This window comes from Orcinus orca, chromosome 2 (assembly GCF_937001465.1).
Source record: "Orcinus orca chromosome 2, mOrcOrc1.1, whole genome shotgun sequence".
Lineage (NCBI taxonomy): Eukaryota > Metazoa > Chordata > Mammalia > Artiodactyla > Delphinidae > Orcinus > Orcinus orca.
Window position 1 is genome coordinate 84,415,750 of NC_064560.1, and position 20,137 is coordinate 84,435,886.

General features: G+C 42.2%; 1 protein-coding gene across 1 annotated transcript in view; it reads left to right on the forward strand.

Moving 5' to 3' along the window:
• Window positions 1–1,528: 1,528 nt before the first annotated feature.
• The window catches only part of PTPN9 (protein tyrosine phosphatase non-receptor type 9), an 80,067-nt gene continuing 61,458 nt past the window's right edge, over window positions 1,529–20,137 (forward strand). Inside the window, exon 1 of the mRNA XM_004276328.4 lies at window positions 1,529–2,248. Within this exon, the coding sequence (XP_004276376.1) occupies window positions 2,186–2,248 (63 nt within the window). The 5' untranslated portion in view covers window positions 1,529–2,185. The remainder of the gene's footprint in view (window positions 2,249–20,137) is intronic.

Consider the following 20,137-nt stretch of genomic DNA (forward strand, 5'->3'; position numbering starts at 1 on the left):
CACACGCCACAACTACTGAAGCCCCCACGCCTAGAGCCCATGCTCCACAACAAGAGAGGCCACCGCAATGAGAAGCCCGCGCACCGCAATGAAGAGTAGCCCCTGCTCGCTGCAACTAGAGAACGCCCACGCACAGCAATGAAGACCCAACGCAGCCAAAAATAAATAAACACACAAAAAACCCTTAAAATGTATAATTGACCATATAGGGAAAAGTTTCCCTCTTCCCTTCTGTTCCTTAGAATCCCAGTTCCCCTCCTGGGAGACAGTCACTGCTATCTTTCTTGTGTATCCTCTCAAAGCTTTTCTATGTATAAATAAATTTACAAATACACATTTTTTCTTTATACAAATGACAGCATATTATACACACTATTTGGTTCTTGCTTTTTTTCCCTTAATAACATAGCTCAGGGATCATTCCATTCCTTACATGTGGAAGAGACCACTGTCTTGTTCATTGTTGTAAACTTAGTGCAGACCCCAGTGCCTGGCATATAAACATACTTGCTAAATAGTCTTCCAGAGGAGCATCTGGTTACAATACTGAAACTGTAACTCCTGTATGGGGTAATGAACTCAACCTAGAGTCAGCCTTATTGGTGCAAAGGATAAAGTAACCCACCTGAGACAGAAACAGTACCAACCACCAGGGGTTTCTTCTCTAACCAAGTGCAGCCTGAAGTTTCTATTGCAATGGTGCAGAAATGAGGTGAGGTCAGAGGTTGCTTTTAAAGTCCTAGAAGGAGCATCAGAACTCAGGACATCTTCCTCAGTTGTCTGAAGACCTCTCCTGTGGGCCTAGCTCTGTGCGCTCTCCAGGTTTCAGCCTTTGGCACTAGTTGTGGCACTCACTTGTTAGCTGGGTCCCTTTTAGAGTATTTATTTTTGGTCTGGAATGATGCAAAAACATGCCAGACCCAGCCCTGCCTTCCCAGTGCCCCCTCTACTCCCAAACTGACTCCCGTAAGACCCCCAAGCTCTTTGCCGCGCTCGCCTTAGTGAAAATCAAAGGCTTGCAAATGCTGCATGAGTCCTGAAAGAGGTTCGAAATCTGATGCTGTTTTTCTGAGAGACTAAAATTAGCCATAGGTGATGGATTACAGGATACCGCGGGCCAGGGTCTGCTCCTTCCACCTGCGCATCCTGGACTTAGTAAGCAACCTTTTCAGGGTCTTTCAGTCAGGAAGTGACGTGGGAATAGATGAGGATTGCGGGTTCCTCACAAGTAAGTGGTAGTAGCAAGTAACCCCAGGCCAGGTGTCCGTGGGCAGCTAGTTTTCAAACATATGCATTTTTTCCCTCCTCCACGGAGCTTAACCTCTTGAAACTCTTCCTTTTTTTCGCTCCACGCTCCTCCAGTCGCCGAAGCCCCTCCCCCGCCCTGGTTCCTCTGGGTCTCCCCTCCCCCCGCCGGCCTCCCCCGCCCCCTCCTCTTGGCGTCCCCCTCCTCTAGCTCCGCTGCCCCCGCCCCCGGGCTCCTCTCTGTCTCCCCCTCCCGGGCTGCGTCCGAGCTCTGCCGGGCCCTTTTCGTCGCCTGTCTGTGAATGAGACGCTCAGTTTCTCAATGGAGCCGCGGGGGGCTCGGGCGGCCGCAGTGCGGCCGCAGCACTGGCCTTGAGCCGGGAGGGGGGCGCGTTTCCCTCGCTCCCTCCCTCCCTCCCGTCACCGCGGCTTTTGAGGAACGGGGCTGAGAGGCTGCAGCGCAGGTCGCAGGGCCCCGCATCCCCGAGGACTCCTGCAGGAGCCGGAGTGCCGCCGAGGAAGCTGGACGCCGAGGAGGCCGGGGGCCTTCCGAAAATTTCCCCCGCGGCCCTTCGTTCTGGGCTTAGAAAGTTCTCGATTTCACGTTTCCTTTTTTTAATCCCGATTAGCTCCTCGCCTGCACTATTTTTTTTTTTTTTCCGGGAGAGGTGGGGGAGTGTGAGGAACGGAACGAAGAAAATAAAAAAGGATTTCCGCCCAGAAGAGAGCGACAGTTCTGAGAGCTTTTTCTTAAGGAAACAGAAGCGGCGTTTGCGGCCGCTGCGGGCGCCGGGCCCCGCCGGCCTAGCTATGCGCGAGCCGGCCCCGGGCTGCTGAGGCGCGGGCACGCGGAAGCGGAGGCCCACCGCACCGGGCTCCCCGCGCTCCCGGGCGACTTCTGTTCGCCGGCGGGAGTGGCGGCGGCGACGGCGGTGGCGGGATGGAGCCCACGACCGCGCCCCAGCCCGACATGGCGCCGGAGCTGACCCCGGAGGAGGAGCAGGTAAGCGGGGCTGCGGCCGCGGCGGTGGGTGTGTCCGGACACCTCAGGCCTAGCCCGGCTGTGCTCTTCGCGGCCGGGGGTCCGCGGTGGCCTCCAACCCCCCGCCCCCGGCGGCCGCGCCCCAGGCCGTCATCCCCCGAAGCCGGGGGGCGCTGCTGGTCGCTGCTCTCGCTCCCGGCCTCTTCTGTCTGCTGCTTACCGGTCGCATATTGCCCCCTCCCCTATTCCGGTGATGATTAAAGTTTCTCGAATTGGGGGCCTCCCTTTACCTCTGCCAACATCTCCCCGCCCCCGACGTTTGCAGAACACCTACTTTGCCTCCGGCCCTGCCATCCCTGTACGTGTTTTGCTTCATTCCGTGAGGGTTTGTGGTTTTTTAAGGGCAGGAAAAGCCCCACTTTGGGGGCCGGATTCCTGCGGGGACTATCTCCCCTCCCCAGGACAGTGATAGGCACTGGGTCCATAGATGCCCTAGATTTTCAGACGAGCCCCTCGGGCTTCTTAGAGGGCTGTGGCCTACTTGGACAGATTCTGGAAGATCCAGGCCTTCTCAGGCTCCCGAAGTCCCTAGCCTTGACCACCCTCTTTAGCTCTCTGCCGCTGGGCGCATCCCCTCACCCCCACTTCCCTCCCCTCATCTCATCTCACTGTCTCCATCTTTCTGAAGCCTGCATTGAGCTCCATTGTCCCTTAAAGCTTAAGACTTTCAGTTCCCAGAAGGAAGTGGTTTGTCATGTCATTTGGGGGTCTTGGGTAAGGGAAGAGCTCAGGGCCTTTATAACTTTCCCTCGCCCACATTCCTGTTGGGGAGACATGGACCACTCCTGAGGATGGTAGGAAAGTCTTGTTAGCTGAGATTGGAACCCTAAAGTCTTTTCGCTGTCTCTTCCTTGGCAGTGCCCACACCCATGCTCAAATAAATATAGCCATGGTCTGATTTGTTTAAAAACAAAACAAACAAACAAAAAACCCCTAAAATAAGAAAAAGGTGCACTATGCTGGTAACCCATTTCAAGCTTGCCAGCCCTTGCTCCCAAAGGACCACATTTGGTAGTACAGTCTCTAGTGTGGAGACAGTCTGGTTTTACAAACTAATATTGGTTAATGGGCTTAAGACCTGATTTTTAAAAAACCCTTGACTTTTCTCCTCGTTTGTGGAGATGACATTTTTCATATTTGGCTTCAGACCACAGTGTTTTCTTTTGACGTCTAGAGATAAAATCAGCATGGGGAAAAAAAAATCTGCTGCTCTGTATAAGCAGTAGTAATATCCTGGTAACTGAAATTAATGTTAATAAAATGCTAGTCAGGGCCTAGTGCAAGCAGGTGGCCAAGGAACCCACCTTGCCAAAATTAGGGAAATACTATCAGTACTTCAGCACTAAGGTGTGATGGTGTTCGGTTGATTTTAAAACGGCAAAACTCTTTCACTTCTTTTGCTAGGGCTGGTCAGATTTGAAGTTTTTATGTTTCTAAGACTTGAGGGAATCAGTATTCCACTATGAAAATGCCATGTGAGTGTGAATTAAAAAATTAAAACTGAGAAAAGTAAATATTAAAGTATTCATAGTATTGATAAAGTATTAGCTTTACTCTGTATATGTATGTGTGTATGCATATATACAACTGTGTTTAGTAAAAACCTTTTACATCGAATGAATGTGATGAGAATTAACAAGGACTGGATGGAAATAGTAAAATATATATATATTACGATCAAGAAGTTATGTGGGGTTTTTTTAACCATATGTTTTCCTACAAAATACCAAGGTTTCTACAGGCACTTCAAAATGTTGAAACACAAACATAAAAGCATAATTCCAATTGTGGTAATGCCAGATAAAATTTCATATTTTAGTTTAATATTACATGAGAGTACTCTTTTTGTTTTTTGAGAGTACTCTTAACTGTTAAGATTTCTTTAAAATATCTAAATTAAACAGCAACAAATGCATGTTAGTCTTATCAAAGTAGTTGTCATGGGAAATGACATATTCATTCCATAATGCTGCCTCATTGTTCAAACCAGTTTTAGAACTCATTTGGAGTTGATTTCAAAGCTTGTGGCAGAATCTTTGAAATATCTTCAGTGTTGGAAAAATCTTGTACATTTGAGAGTCAGTTTGATTTTTGGAAATAGAAAAAAATCTTTTGGAATCCTATTTCATGGGTAAAGTAGGGGATCAAACTGGATAACACAGTTTCAGACCCTTTGTGCGCTGTGTAAACTGCTTTAAAGATGTTTCTGGAGCAGATCCCTCTCAAATGGTAACCTCTTTCTGTACAGTCATGCAAATCATAAACCCAAAAGTTTTCTTGGATACTTTGTTCTCCCTCAGCCCCTGTGTATTATATACATCATCAGGTTTTCCTGAATATCTCCTGAACTCTTTGACTTCTTCCACCACCACCACCATCATCATCATCCTAGTCCAAGCACTGTCATATCCTGACAGAATTTTTGTTTCCTACTTGATCCATCTGCATTCCTTAGCTCTTATTCGAGAAACCAAAGGCAAACTGCAAATCTGATTGCATCTTCCCTTTGGCCTACCTGCCACCAAAATAAGCATTCATAAAACCCTCAGTGGCTTTTCATCACTCTTGGGATTGACAGCTCTTGAATGATTGTTACAGCTCTTGAATATGGTCTACAATGCCTCAGCCCTTGTGCGGTTTAGATCCCTAGCTAATTCTCACACTTCATCTTTGCTCCAGGCACGCTGGCCCTTTGGTCCTGCATTCTTGCCTGTTTCCTTCTTTTACAGGGTCTTTGCACAAGTTGCTTTCCTCTCTCTGGAAATACCCTCCACTGGTAACTCCCTCTTCATCCTTCAGCTCCCAGCTTTCACTTCCTCGGGAAGGTGTTCCTTGATCTCCCCAATTAGGTTAGATCTGCTGCTGGCTCTCAGAGTACCATGTACCGTCCTTTATATCACTTATCACAAGTTTACACTATTTGTATGATTGTATGACTGGAAGCTCCGTGAGGCTTGGAACTGTGTCTGCATTTGCTCACCATCATACACACATTGCCAGTCATAATGACTGGCACTCAATGGACGTTCAGGAAGTACTTGTGGGATGAAAAGTAGTTCTCTATGTGATTTGTACATAGACAACGTCGTCTCCTTTCAGAGTGGCTTATACAAATAAGGACGGGGGCTTCCCTGGTGGTGCAGTGGTTAAGAATCCGCCTTCCAGTGCAGGGGACACGGGTTTGAGCCCTGGTCCGGGAAGATCCCACATGCCGCGGAGCAACTAAGCCCATGTGCCACAACTACTGAGTCTGCATTCTAGAGCCCATGAGCCTGTGTGCTACAACTACTGAAGCCCGCGCGCCTAGAGCCTGTGCTCCACAACAAGAGAAGCCACTGCAGTGAGAAGCCCGCGCACCGCAACAAAGACTAGCCCCCAAGCGCCGCAACTAGAGAAAGCCTGCACGCAGCAGTGAAGACCCAATGCAGCCAAAAATAAATAAATAAAATAATTAATTAAAAAAATAAAGATGTTCCTTATTTTTATATATGTTTTGAAGGTCATCATTACTACTTCATAGTTTCATTTCCTATCTAGGCATGTGCTGAACTGATATTATACCAAGTCCTTTGTAACTTACGATGTTTCTTGCCTTTATGTTTTCAGTTCTCAATATTATAAAGCCTACAGTTGAGTTACAAGAAAAATGTATGCTTTGCCTTTAACAAGTTTACATGAATAACAACAGAGTAATAATAGTAATTGTTTCCTGTGCTCCTGCTTTGAGTCAGGCTCTGTGCTGGGCATTTCACATACAGCTAATCCTCATAAGATTGGAATAATTATCTCATTTTGCAAACGAGGAAACTCAGACTGAGAGGAGGAAATTGCCCAAGTTCACATAGCTAGCAAGTGATGGAGCCAAGATTTCCACCCAGCTCTAGGTTATTCTGCCTCCACTGCAAATGTTCCCTCTATTACACTAACTACCTTACATCTCATGAAGCAATTAACCAGTTTAATAAGATGCCTACATGGGTGTATGTTAGCTAATTTTGTGGGGTTTGGTATTGATATGTGTGTTTGGTTTTGAAGATGCTTTTTTAAAAAATAAATTATTTATTTATGGCTGTGTTGGGTCTTCATTGCTGTGTGCAGCTTTCTCTAGGTGCGGCGAGCAGGGGCTACTCTTTGTTGCAGTGTGCGGGTTTCTCATTGCAGTGGCTTCTCTCGTTGCAGAGCATGGGCTCTGGAGAGCAGGCTCAGTAGTTGTGGCACACGTGCTTAGTTGCTCCGCGGCATGTGGGATCTTCCCAGACCTGGGCTCGAACCTGTATCCCTTGCATTGGCAGGCAGATTCTTAACCACTGCGCAACCAGGGAAGCCCTGATGATGCTTCTTAAAATATAATTTAAAAAATGCAGACAGGAAAAAATTTGGAAAACCTTTACTCAGACCTGTTTATTGCTAGCAGAAACATATTGTACAGCCTGTGCAAGAAATTATTTTATTATTATTATTTTAATATATTTTTTGCATTTGCTTTATTTATTTATTTATTTTTGGCTGCGTTGGTTTTCGTTGCTGCACGGGCTTTCTCTAGTTGCGGCGAGTGGGAAGAACTCTTCGTTGCGGTGCGCGGGCTTCTCACTGAGGTGGCTTCTCTTGTTGCGGAGCACGGGCTCTAGAGCGCAGGCTCAGTAGTTGTGGTGCACGGGCTTAGTTGCTCCGCGGCATGTGGGATCTTCCCAGACCAGGGCTCAAACCTGTGTCCCCTGCACTGGCAGGCGGATTCTTAACCACTGCGCCACCAGGGAAGCCCTGTGCAAGAAATTATGATGGAAATTACTCTTGGAAAAAATTTTTTCCTTAAGATAGAGTTGGCAACTCTGTTTTGAGGTGTGGTCACAATAAAAATTTATTTTTTAAAATGTGTCCTTTTTCTTTTGTATAAGAGAAATAACTATTCTTAGAGCCAAATATGAAGAATATTATTTCTCCAAACTGTAAAAACCAAGGTGTTTTTGTGTCAGGAATACATTCTTTTTTTGATATTTTTATGTGTAAATATAAAAGCCTTTCTTAATAGGTTGGCAAAATTGTAAATTTGCCAGTGTGAAGGGTAATTTCTACATTTCAGTACTAATCTTCATTCTTATTATGTTATTGTCTTAATTTTATTTTTCCAAAGCATACACTCACATTTGTAACTTGACCTGAAGTTGGTAATTTTATCAAATTTACTAAATTATAATTAACTTGACCACCAGGGATAGTTAAGGGTGTCTTATTCAACTGTTCTATGTCCATGTAACCTACAGAAAGTGGGGCACCTTCGGTTACGTCTATTTGGGGTAAGTTGTGAGGAGAACACCCTCTTTGCAATAAACCATAACAGAAAGACTTTTAGCGCGGATTATAAGGCTATTTGATGGAATATCCAAGGAATTATAGCCTTTTAGGGTCTTTTGGGTTTTCATGGATTTCCCAGTAATGACCGATAGGACAGAATAGTAGAGTAGTTTTCTAAAGTAGTTATGCTTTTATTCATATCTTCATTTTAGATGGTTTTAATATCTTACATAGTATTTCTATCACATTAAAAATAATTCATGAGTTTTTAAAAGTTGTTGCAACAAATAATCTACTAGTATTGATTTTCAAAGTCTCCAAAGAAAATTTTTATTTTAGAGTTCATGTTGTGTAGAGCTTATAGCATTGTTGTAAAGATTAATAAGCTAGTGCACATAGATAGTAATGTATTACATAGTAAGCACTCAGTTAAGTTAGCCATTATCATGATATTCTCCGTCTTTGAATAGTGAAAGATTTTAGAGCCAAGTTAGCTTAAACCAATCCCAAGAGGGGAAAATATTCATGCTGGGGACCATCGCTTAGCATGGATTTTTATGAATGCCAGAAAATAATCATCTTGCAACTTCATAGTATAGTTTTCAAAAACCTATTTTAATTCTGTGCTGTGGTTTGTATTCTTATAACGGGATTTTCTAAAGTTAAAAATTTAACTGCCTTGCAGTGGATTTCAGAGATTTTTGGAATTTTTCCCAAGGGCAGGGGTTTTGTCCTGGTTCTTGTGGCCAAGAACTTCCCTTTTCCCACAGCCTCACATGTCCTGTGCTAAATGTCATCTGTCCCCGTGGAAGTAACCATACGTCAAGGACCAAATGATTCATAATGTTGAGGCCTTCCACAGAGGGGAAGGAGAGGAGGGATAGATGAAGAAGACTCATTCTTTTCATTATTGCCAGTAACTAAAGATATTGTAATTAGCAATTAGGTGAAATCTCATTTGGATGTGAGAATTTTATTCTCTTAAAACTTCTGAGCGTATCAAGGGTCTTGGGCTTTAGGTTTGAATGTTAAAGAGACCTGGAGGTTTTCTCCAAGGAACCTGACCTCTCATACTTACTAATGAATTGAAAAGTAAGACAGACACTCTAAAAAGGAGCTGAACTGTTTTACAGAGGTAAAAGTTAAAACTCATTGTAGATCAGTACATCTGAGTCTCATTTTATGACTTGTATATACCTTTTTTGTGTTGGAAAAGGCATAGTAATGTGGGAATACTCCAACTTTGATTTCTACATATTAAGACCCATTTTATAGTAGAATGGCTGGTCCACTGCAGTGTCAAGATTAGATGTCATAACCCCTAACTCTGGTTATTTGTTCAGATACTTGGAAGTTCAGTGAAATTTCAGGCATTTCTCACCAGTTTTATCATTCTGCTTTGATGTCTCAGACAATTAGGGGTACTTTCTTTTTCCAAGTCAATCACTATCTTCCCCCACCACCCCACCCTATGCCTCCACACAAGAGATCCTTGGTTGGCCTTTCTGGACACTGGAATAGTCACTGTTGTTTTTTTTTAAATGAAATTAAAAAAAAATTTTTTTTAGTTTATTTTTTGCTGCGTCGGTTCTTTATTGCTGTGCGTGGGCTTTCTCTAGTTGCAGCGAGCAGGGGCTACTCTTCGTTGCAGTGTGTGGGCTTCTCATTGTGGTGGCTTCTCTTGTTGAAGAGCACGGGCTCTAGGCACGCGGGCTTCAGTAGTTGCAGCAGGCGGGCTCAGTAGTTGTAGCTTGCGGGCTCTGGAGCCCAGGCTCAGTAGTTGTGGCGAACAGGCCTAGTTGCTCCACAGCACATGGGATCTTCCCAGACCAGGGATAGAATCCAAGTCCCCTGCATTGTCAGGTAGATTCTTAACCACTGCGCCACCAGGGAAGTCCCCTAATCACTGTTTTCTATTCCTCTTCCTCTGGAGTAGGGCCAGATATTCCTAGAACAGGTAGTTTAGCCTGCACTGTTTAGTGCTGAAGGACCTGTACTTACTGGAATGAGCCCTTTCATATATGATTTTGAAAAGGCTCATTAGAACCTAAATGAGATGGCCTGGGGATGCGGGCTGGGAGTGGGAGGCTGGGAAGCTTCAGAGCGCATGGGAAGAGTTGTTTGTTTATTAAGGATTGGTTATCTCTTAGGTCCAGACTATAAAATGATGAAACCAAAACGGTAGATTAGAGGTGACTTTTTCTTTAATTTCTGCTTCTGAGGGAAGTATTCCATTTTTTCTCTGGGAAAGACAGTTTCTGTTATATGTACTGGTTTCCTCTGGAATACCAAATCCATTCAAAACACACATGCACACTTCTTGTCTTTTTATCCAGCATGGGTGGCACAGATCTGACTAGCCTAATAGAATTATTATGAAACCAGAATTTATTCTCAGAATTGATGGGTAGATTCTAAAGAGCCATCCATGACTTTAGTACTGAAGTGTTTGGGGACATTAATCCATTAATTACTTTTTCATTGCTTGAACAACTGGCTAATCTTTACCTTTGCATTTGTTTTTCTATACCTCATTATTACACAATAGACATCATTATTAAAATCAGTCTTTTTTAAAATAGGTTTTTTATATTCTCTACAATGACCATATGTTTCTTTTATAATTAAAACGAATAACTTTTTGTGGAAAGTGCTGCATGCTCTATACAGGTTTAGTATTATACTTATATATAATTATATATTATAAACTGGTGAGATCACAGTATTTAAGATTAATGCAAATCTGGCCCTTTTCTAAACAGAGCTATTTACAAGTGAAATCTGGGCCTTTGGGGAGATGATGGCAATAAGTCTTAGGTAAATTTCAGGAATCCCCGGCTTGCTTTGTGGCTCCAGTCATTTTAATTAATATTTTTGAGTCTGTTTTGTGTTCTTTCCTTAAGGAGCTTTTAGGAGACCTGCTGAATTTAAGTAAAATCTCTTATGGTTACAAAATGCTCAGTAGATATCTGCGATAATAGTATTCTTGACCTCTATGCTACAGGAGACAATTTTTTTCAGATAAGAATAGGAGGAAAAATTAAGAATCCTACTTTGTAGCAGTGAAATAGAAGATTTCTAGGTAGTCTAAGACTTCTGACAGTTGCCATGAACAAATACTGTATCTAGAAGGTGGTAGTGAGGCTACCTGTGCTCATTTTTTTGTTTGTTTGTTTTTAATTTATTTTATTTATTTATTTTTGGCTGTGTTGGGTCCTCTTTGGGTCCAGGCGAATTCTTAACCCCTGGGCCATCAGGGAAGTCCCTATCTGTGCTCATTTTATGCTGTTAACGCTTAATGAACTATCCATTGGTTCATTTGTTTATTTATTCTTCTAGGTTATAGATTTCTTCTTTAGGTGCACTGATTATCATCTTTTTTTTTTCAGATAAAACTTCAAATGGTCATCTGATGATCTAAAAATGACTCATATTTAGAGTGAAAAGAGTGACAGTTTATATCCTCTTCCATATCTTATTTGAACAGCCTTTGTGAAAAAAATTCTCATTCCACTGTTTATCTCAGTGGTTCTCAACCAGGGTGATTTTAAAACACACCCCCACCCAACATTTGTCAATGACTAGAGATACATTTGATTGTCACGGTTGGGGGGTGCTACTGGGATCTAGTGGGTAGAGGCCAATAATGCTGCCAAACATCTTATAATGGTGGGCATACAGCCTACCACAACCAAAAGTTAACTGGCCCAAAATGTCAATAGTGCCAAGATTGAAAGACCCTAGTTTATAACTGAAGAATTTTGTAGTTCTTAGGGACAGAGTTACAAATTCTTACTTTTTAATTCAAGGTAAGTCTTTGTTTCACATATTAACTATTCAAATTCTGTGTCCCCAAATACTGGTTTCTGCAATTGACTTCACATACTGAAAAACTCCAGTCTAAAACATAATTATTTTGCAGCATAACCATCACAGAAGATAAAATGAGACGTTTCCACAGCCTTTGCAGGGGTTTTCAGAGATGGGGAGATTTTGTATGACAAGCAGAACACTACTGAGTCCTGCCATGGAATGATGATAATGGGAATTGTAATTTTTGCTTTCCCTTCCAAATATTTCTGTGTTGCTACCAAGTGTCTCTGTTCCTCCAGTGAGTGAGGTGATTATTCTGTATCAATCTCTTTTCCTTTTCATGTTAACGTCTACTAAGAGGAAGGTTTAACAGATCATAAACAGAAATACAATTTGTTCATTCAGGAGTCATTTATTGTCTGTTGCTGTGTGCTAGGTTCTTGTTCAGCATGGATTGAGGGCTCTCTGTCCTTAAGGAATTGCCCTCCAGTTCTCTGTAGGCAGTTCTTGAATTGTGGGGTACCCACCAAGGAGGAGGACCTCTTATCTACAGTGAGGACAGGGACTCAATCTTATACATCCTTAGTGTACATTGTGAGAGTTCAAAATATGTTTGCTGAAGAATGAGTGAAACTGTATACATTGAAATTATTTATTCCTCACACACCCATAAAGTATTATTTTGTTTAGGATGATTATCTTCCTGACATAGGAATGATGTTCAGAGGCTTTCAGTAATCCACCGAGGAGGCAACACTGGAACTCAAACTCTTCTGATTAAGTGTAGTGCTCTCTCTAGTAGACTTCATCTCTCTTAACCACGTGTTTCTATGTATGACACACCTATGTACATATACACCAGAAACGGCTCTTTCTTGGCGTTTGTGGGTTAAACGTTCCTGGTTTCAGCCATTCACAAGTTTCTCTACAGAGATGTGCCTAAATTGTTCCTAGCTGCTTATTGTACATTTATGAAAAATTATATGCTTTAATGGGGTCAGTGAACTTGAAGTTTCATATAGGTCTCTGGCTGTACCTCTCAGAATGTTGTAGGTCTGCTCTTTGCCTTTATAAAACCAGTCTTTAGTTTTCTATAGGTAGAGTTTAATCTTTCAGATATTATTATCAGCATAATGGGGAAGTATATATGGTATATTTGCCTACCAGTAATTAGGATTAGACTACAGCTCTTTAAATTGTTTTGTCCATGACACCTTCAGTTTGCCCATGTTTTTGTCTGTACTTAAGCTACTACTAGATTTCCCTTCTTAACTCTCGCCAAGTGTAAAAGTTGAGGATGAAAATTTTTCCAAAAAAAGGATTTTTTTCTCCTTTTTACTTTCTATACTTACAAATTTTCTCTTTCTTAGATTTGTAAAGGAAGAAAAAGAGTTACTAAGAGAGAGACCTGAAACCTTGAACATGAACATGAGCAAAAGAAAACAGATTTATTTGGGAATGGCCATTTGTCTCATTGACTTTAGCTCTTCTGTCCCAGGAAACTCCAGAAGTGAAGAGAAAACACTATTTCTGGCTAGGTCAGGGATATAGCTAGTAAGATTAAAATATACAGAATTTTCCATCATACTTTTGTTTTCAAAAATAAATCTTTTTAGATTAGGATTCTAAATGTTTTAGAGAAACCATCTGACATTTCTCGTACTGAATGCTGGTATACCATTTTGTTTATAGGAAAAACTCAGCATTGTTATGGAATTAAGTTAACAGAAACATTTTTAAAAAATTGAAAACCATCCATCTTTTTTTTTTTTTTCCTTTAAGCACCCAAAGCATCATTTTCTTTCATAGTTGATATCAAGCTAGGGAAATGTTAGCTTTGGAGGTGATTTTGTCAGAAAATTAGAAGCAACTAGAAACTTGTGTTTTGAATGAAATTGCTAAGACCATTTGAACATGGAAACTAGTCAGAACCTCTAATTGTTGTCATGCTGTCCTTACAGCGCTACAAGTAATTGTAAAAGCCCACGTCAAACTCATGATAATAATAGTGGCTAAGCACTAATTAGGATGGCTATAATTTTAAAAAAAAGAGAGAGAGAAAGAAAATAATAAATGTTGGCATTGCTGGTGGGAATGTAAAATGGTACAGCCACAGTGGAAAACAGTCTGATGGTTTCTCAAAAGATTAAACATAGAACTACCATATGACGCAGGAATTTCGTTTGTAGGTATATATCCAAAAGAATTAAAAGCAGGGAATTCCCTGGCGGTCCAGTGGTTAGGACTCCACACTTCCACTGTAGGGGGCGCAGGTTCGATCCCTGGTCGGGGAGCTGAGATCCTGCATGCCATGCAGCGCAGCCAAAAACAAACAAAAAACAAAGTTATAAAAGAATTAAAAGCAGGCATTCAAATAGATACATGTACATGCATGTCATGGCAACCCAAGTGGCCAATGATAGATGAATAGCTAAGCAAAATGTAGTATATACATACAATGGAATATTATTCAGCTTTAAAAAGGAATGAAGTTTTGATATATGATACAATATGGATGGGCCTTGAAAACATTCTGATTACTGAAGTAAGCCAGACACAGAAGACAAATGTATGAGGTACCTAGATAGCCAAATTCATGGAGACAGAGAGTAGAATACCAGGGGCTGGGAGGAGATGGAAAGGAGGAGTTATTGTTTGATGGGTACACAGTTTCTGTTGAGGGTGATGGAAAAGTTTTGGGTATAGATAGTGGTGATGTTTACCCAACTTTGTGAATGCATTTAATGCCACTGAATTGTATACTTATGAATGGTAAAAATTATAAATATTTTGTATATTTTACCACAGTAAAAAAATAATGGCTAAGCACTATTCAAAGTGCTTTACGGGTTTTAGTTCATTTAGTGAATAATGCGGCTGGTGAGTCAAAGGAAAGAGAATAGGTGTTACTTCCATTTCTCCTCTGGCTGCTGATCTTGAGCCTAGAATCTCTTACATAAGTACCATTTATTGGTTACAGGATGTATCTATGTTAATGATTTGTTAGAATGTGAATTGTCATCTGTTTGAACTCCGGAATATTTCACCTGTGAGATCCAGTTGAGGTTTACTCTGTAGCAGAAAAAGGAGTTTTCTGTGTAGGACAAAGCACTGAGTGTTATGATGCAAACGAACCCATATATGTATAGTGTCCTCATCTCCCCCCGTCCCTCGTCCCAGAACTATACTGGGAATGACTTGAAATATTGTTGATCTAGAGCAGTGGTTCTCAATGTGTAGTCTCCAGACGAGAAACATGGGCATGCCCTCGGAGCTTGTTAAAAGTGCACATATTCAAGTGCATCCCAGACCTACTGAATCAGAAACTCTAGAGGTGAGGTCCAACAATATGCATTTTAACAAGTCTCCAAATGCACGTTCAAGTTTGAGAACTAGTAGTCCAGAGAATAACTAGGGTGCTGTTGTGCTTGTCGGGAAACCATCTAGAAGTGAGTTTAGACACTTAGGCTCACTTCAGAAAGGGAAGGCCTGGATTTACTGATTGGCTGTGGAACTCTAGGTATTAGAGCTAGTCTGAACTGGATGAAACCTGCAGGAATCATCTGATTCTGTACTAGAACTGTGCTGTTCCAAGGGAGAGGAACTGTAAGGCAAGGTTCTCAAAGACTAGCATTTACCTTGATTTCTCTGATCCAAAGAAAGAGCAGAGGGCTTCCCTGGTGGTGCAGTGGTTAAGAATCCGCCTGCCAATGCAGGGGACACGGGTGTGAGCCCTGGTCCGGGAAAATCCCACATGCTGTGGAGCAACTAAGCCCGTGTGCCACAACTACTGAGCCTGCACTCTAGAGCCCGCGAGTCACAACTACTGAGCCCACGCGCCACAACTACTGAAGCTCGCGCGCCTAGAGCCCGTGCTCTGCAACAAGAGAAGCTGCCTCAATGAGAAGCCCATGCACCGCAATGAAGAGTAGCCCCCACTCACTGCAACTAGAGAAAGCCTGCGCGCAGCAACGAAGACCCAACACAGCCAAAAAATAAATAAAATAAATAAGTAAATAAATAAATAATAACAAAGAGCAGAGCCCTTATCTACTTGAGAAATAGAAATGGAACCAGGATGTCTGCAAAACAAGGCATTGAGACACTTGATGTCCACTGCTGATGGCATTACCTAGAGAGATGCTTGGCTTCCAAGGGAGTATTGAATGAAAGAAGACACAGGCTGTTCTGACTCAGCCAAGAAAACCTGCCAGCTTTGACAAGGCCAGTCCATAGGAAAGCTCGTGTTACTCCAATGTCAGTTGCCCTTAGAATCTGGACCTAGGAGTTACCAGATTTTACTGTCTGAGTCCTGCCTGGGAGCTGAGCCCAGTTCTGTTCAGAGTTGAAAATGGGGCACTGCAGTGAGGACAGCCAGATTGTATGCAGCTTTTCCAGGCTTCATTCTTTGTAGGTTTGCAAATGGCCTCTGAGGTACAGTAAGCTGATCTACTTGTACTATTTTATGAGCATGAATAGGTTTGTCCTTTAGTTTATCTGAGAGGCCTTCTTGGATTTGGAAGTATTGATGCAGTGAGTTTGAGATGGCTGAGGTCTGAAATGACTGATGTTGCCTAATTGCAATCTCCCAGCCAGCTGTATGCCTTTGAGGGAGTAATGAAGCTCTAGGTCATGGTCCCAGTTTCCTGAATGTGTGACACTCAGGATTCGGTCACCTGAGGCATAAGTTGGGCTTGGCCTCAGGAAGAAAACAGGAGGGCCAGTTAAATTTGGGGTCGATTAGTAACAGCAGGTCTAATCTGCAGGCCAGGACCAGATTAGCCTCAGGTCTGACGTGCTGAATCCTAAAGTGTTGGACTAGAAGTCCTCAAGTCACTCCTGTCAGACCCATTTGACATTGGCAAAATTGAGCTTGACGTGTGGGAGAGGGAGAGGAGAGGGGAAGGGAGGGAAAGAGGGAGATGAAGATGGAGGGGAGGAGGTATGGGGGGTGGTGTGTTAGTTATTAGGGAGCAAAGCAGGTGAGAGGTAGCTTCATTGTGTGGAGTGGGAGGGAATATAGAACCAGGAAAGAAGGAACTAGCTACTATGTTTTCAAAGCATCTCACCATTCTCATCTTTTCCTGGACTGATTCTGATTTGCCAGTGACCTTCTTAAAGTTTAGCATCAGAACTGAAGACAGTATTACAAATGAAGTCTGATAGGCCCCTTGTTTTGGGCACCGTGCTTCTGTAATGTGCTCCAAATTCAAAATAATTTTTGGCAGTTTTAGTAAACTGTTGACTCATAGATTCAAGTCAGCTAAGATTCCTAAGTCTTTTCTTTTTCTTTTTTTTTTTTTGTGGTACGCAGGGCTCGCACTGTCGTGGCCTCTCCCGTTGCGGAGCACAGGCTCCAGATGCGCAGGCTTAGCGGCCATGGCTCACGGGCTTAGCCGCTCCATGGCATGTGGGATCTTCCCAGACCGGGGCACGAACCCGTGTCCCCTGCATCGGCAGGCGGACTCTCAACCGCTGCGCCACCAGGGAAGCCCCCTAAGTCTTTTCTTATGTGCTTCTGTTAAATTTCATCTGGTGCCTCTACAATTGATTTTCTTGCACTTATCCTTAAATATCATTTTGTTAGATTTAATGTTCATTACGATTTGTTGAGCTTTATGAGCCAAAAACTTTACAAATATTATGTTTTCTCCCCTCTTACACCAGTTCTATGGGGGTATTACTCCCATTTTAAAGGTGTAGACATTAAGGCTCAAAGAAGTAACTTGCTTGCATTCTAAACAATAAGGGTTAGAACCTGGTATTCAAACCCTTGTCTGTCTGACTCCAAAGCCTCACCTTTGAGTACCATTCTAGCCCATTGTTCTGTCCTGTTTTGATCTTTTAGATCTGTGTTCTCTTTTACAATATATTTGTTCTCTTAGTTTATCTCGCCTCTTACATTGTCATCGTGACCCAGTGCCCTTATCTAAGTCATTTGTAGCAATGGGACCAGGCCAGGGATGGATGCAGAGCAAATCAAGGGAAAGAGTGTGAGCTTTAGAGTCAGACTTGGTTTTGGAATCTTGGTTGTATCATCACAAGTAGTGTGAATTGGCAAGGTCCTTAACTTGTCTCGGCCTCCATTTCTTCATATATAAAATGTCTTAATACCTGCTGTTGGAAAGATTGAATAAAACATGGATGCCGAGTGCTTGACTTATGGCCTGGCAAGCATACTGTAGGCTCTCAATAAACATTAGTCTGTTTGTCTCCCTCCTTTCAGGGAATTCCTTTAAAATCTTTTTTTTTTTTTTTTTTTAATATTCTTTGGGTATGTTTGTGTATTGTTTCCCGCAGGGTATCGTCTGCCCCACTGTGGCAGCACACTTGGCCATAGGAAGGAGTGGTTAAGAACTGTACCATAAATTTCTCTGTGATTATGAGTAAGTAGCTTAATCTCTTTCTGCCTTAGTTTCATCATATATAAAATGTACGTAATACTAGTACCTACCATAAAGAATTGTTATGAGGATTAAATAACTTAATATATGTGAAATCCTTGGAACAGTGCCTGGCAGATCGTGCTGTTTATAATCTTTGCTACTGTGAATATCTGCAAATCACAGATAATAATGCCTACTTTGTAGGGTTATTATGAGAATTAAATGAGGTAAGTAGTCAGCTGCTTGACATTTTGACTGGCCAATATACATAAATTAATAGAAGGATATCTTATTGTCCACAAAGATGCCATGAAATGCTCATCAAATGCCTTGCTGAAAGTAGGTCTGTTCTGTGTTTCAGTGATTTTCAAACTTCATCATGCACAGGAATCATCTGGGATCTTGTTAACATGCAGATTCTGATTAAACAGGTTTGTGATGAGGCCTGTGGTCTGCATTTCTGACTTCCTAGGTTGATGCCACTGCTACTGTAAAGTAAGACTGCTGAAGTAAGACTTCACTTTGAGTAGCACTGCTGTATATATAGTACATTCCTTTACTTTTCAGTCTAATGTATTCTTTCTTGAAAGACTTGTTTTCAGTAAATCACTTCTGGTGATCAGTATTCCCCTTCCTAAAAGCTCAAAGCCCACTTTTTTTTGTTTGTTTGTTTTTGGGTTTTTTTTGGCCACGACACTCAGCTTGCGGGACCTTAGTTCCCCGACCAGGGATCGAACCTGGGCCCTGGAAGTGAAAGTGCTGACCCCTAACCACTGGACCGCCGGGGAATTCCCTCAAAACCCACCTTTTTAAAAAAAGAATCTATTGGCCAGGGCTAGGTGTATATGTATGTGAAAGAAAGATCAGTTGTGCAGTTTGCCAAGAATTGATGTCAAAATTGTCAGGGACTGGGAACTTTTGTAGCCCTCGGTAGATGCCCCCTCTTGAAGTTAGGACTATGTTTGCTCATTCTCAGGCTTTGACACCTTTCTTGTCTTTTAAGTTCTATAGCAGATGTTCATCAGGTTCCTATGGAGTTCCCAGGATTGTCAGGTTTTGTAGGTCTGGAGGCTTGAACCGATTTGGAATAATTATGGGCTCTATTATTTTGAACTTCAGCTCTTGCTTTCCACAAGGCTTGTTCTTCCCCTCTTCAGGTTGAAGGTTGTACTTTTTTTTTTTTTTTTTTGCGGTACGCGGGCCCCCCACTGTTGTGGCCTCTCCCGTTGTGGAGCACAGGCTCCGGACGCGCAGGCTCAGCGGCCATGGCTCACGGGCCCAGCCGCTCTGCGGCACGTGGGATCTTCCCGGACCGGGTCATGAACCCGTGTCCCCTGCATCGGCAGGCAGTCTCTCAACCACTGCGCCACCAGGGAAGCCCGAAGGTTGTACTTTTTGATAGAGAAATAAAAGAAGCAGGAGTTGATCTAGACAGTTCTCACAAAGCTCTTTTTGTTATCTTTAGTTTACAGGCCTTGGCTCATTCTGGGCTGTGACTTTCCCAGCACTTTTCCTTTAGGTCAGAACCACCACTCTATTATTATTATTATTTTTTTTACTGTGCCCTCTTCCTTTGTACATATGTGTGTTTGTGGGAGTGCTTTTAACATCTGTACTCCTTGGAGAATGCTATGCAACCATACTACTGGTTTCTTTAGCTTGTTCTCATTTTAAATTTGAATTGGCAGGAAGGGGGTGGGATGAACTGAGAGATTGGGATTGACATATATACACTAATATGTATAAAATAGATAACTAATAAGAGCCTGCTGTCTAGCACAGGGAACTCTACTCCACTTCAGTGTACAGTAGAAACTGACACAACATTGTAAAACAACTATACCCCAATTAAAAAAAAAGCAATAGGTTATATCATATCCAATTTAAGTGTAAGCCAGATTGCTCCCACCCCCCAAAAAGAAAAAAAAAATAAATTTGAATTGGTATAATTCATAATTAATTGCACAATTTATTGTCAGAATCTTGCTTTTGAGGATTTCTTTAAAAAAATACCAACAACTGCCTTCTCTTTAGAGTTTTAGATTATGAGATTTACTTTTGTGAAATCTACATTTTGAAAGCAATATAAAGCACAATGGATAAAAATGTGAGCTTTCTAGAGTCAGAAAACCTGGATTCTGAGTCAGGTTCCACCAATTTTTTTGTTTGGGGGCCTTGGGCATGTTACTTAACAGTTGGAAATCTTAGTTTTCTCAACTGTAATATGGGGATAATGAGAGTATCCACCTCCTAGGGCCACTGAGAGGACTTGACCATCCCTGTAAAACTAAGTGTCTGGCGGTTAGAGCTCAATACCCAATAAATATTTTCTGTTGTTAATAGCTAATTTTGTTAACGG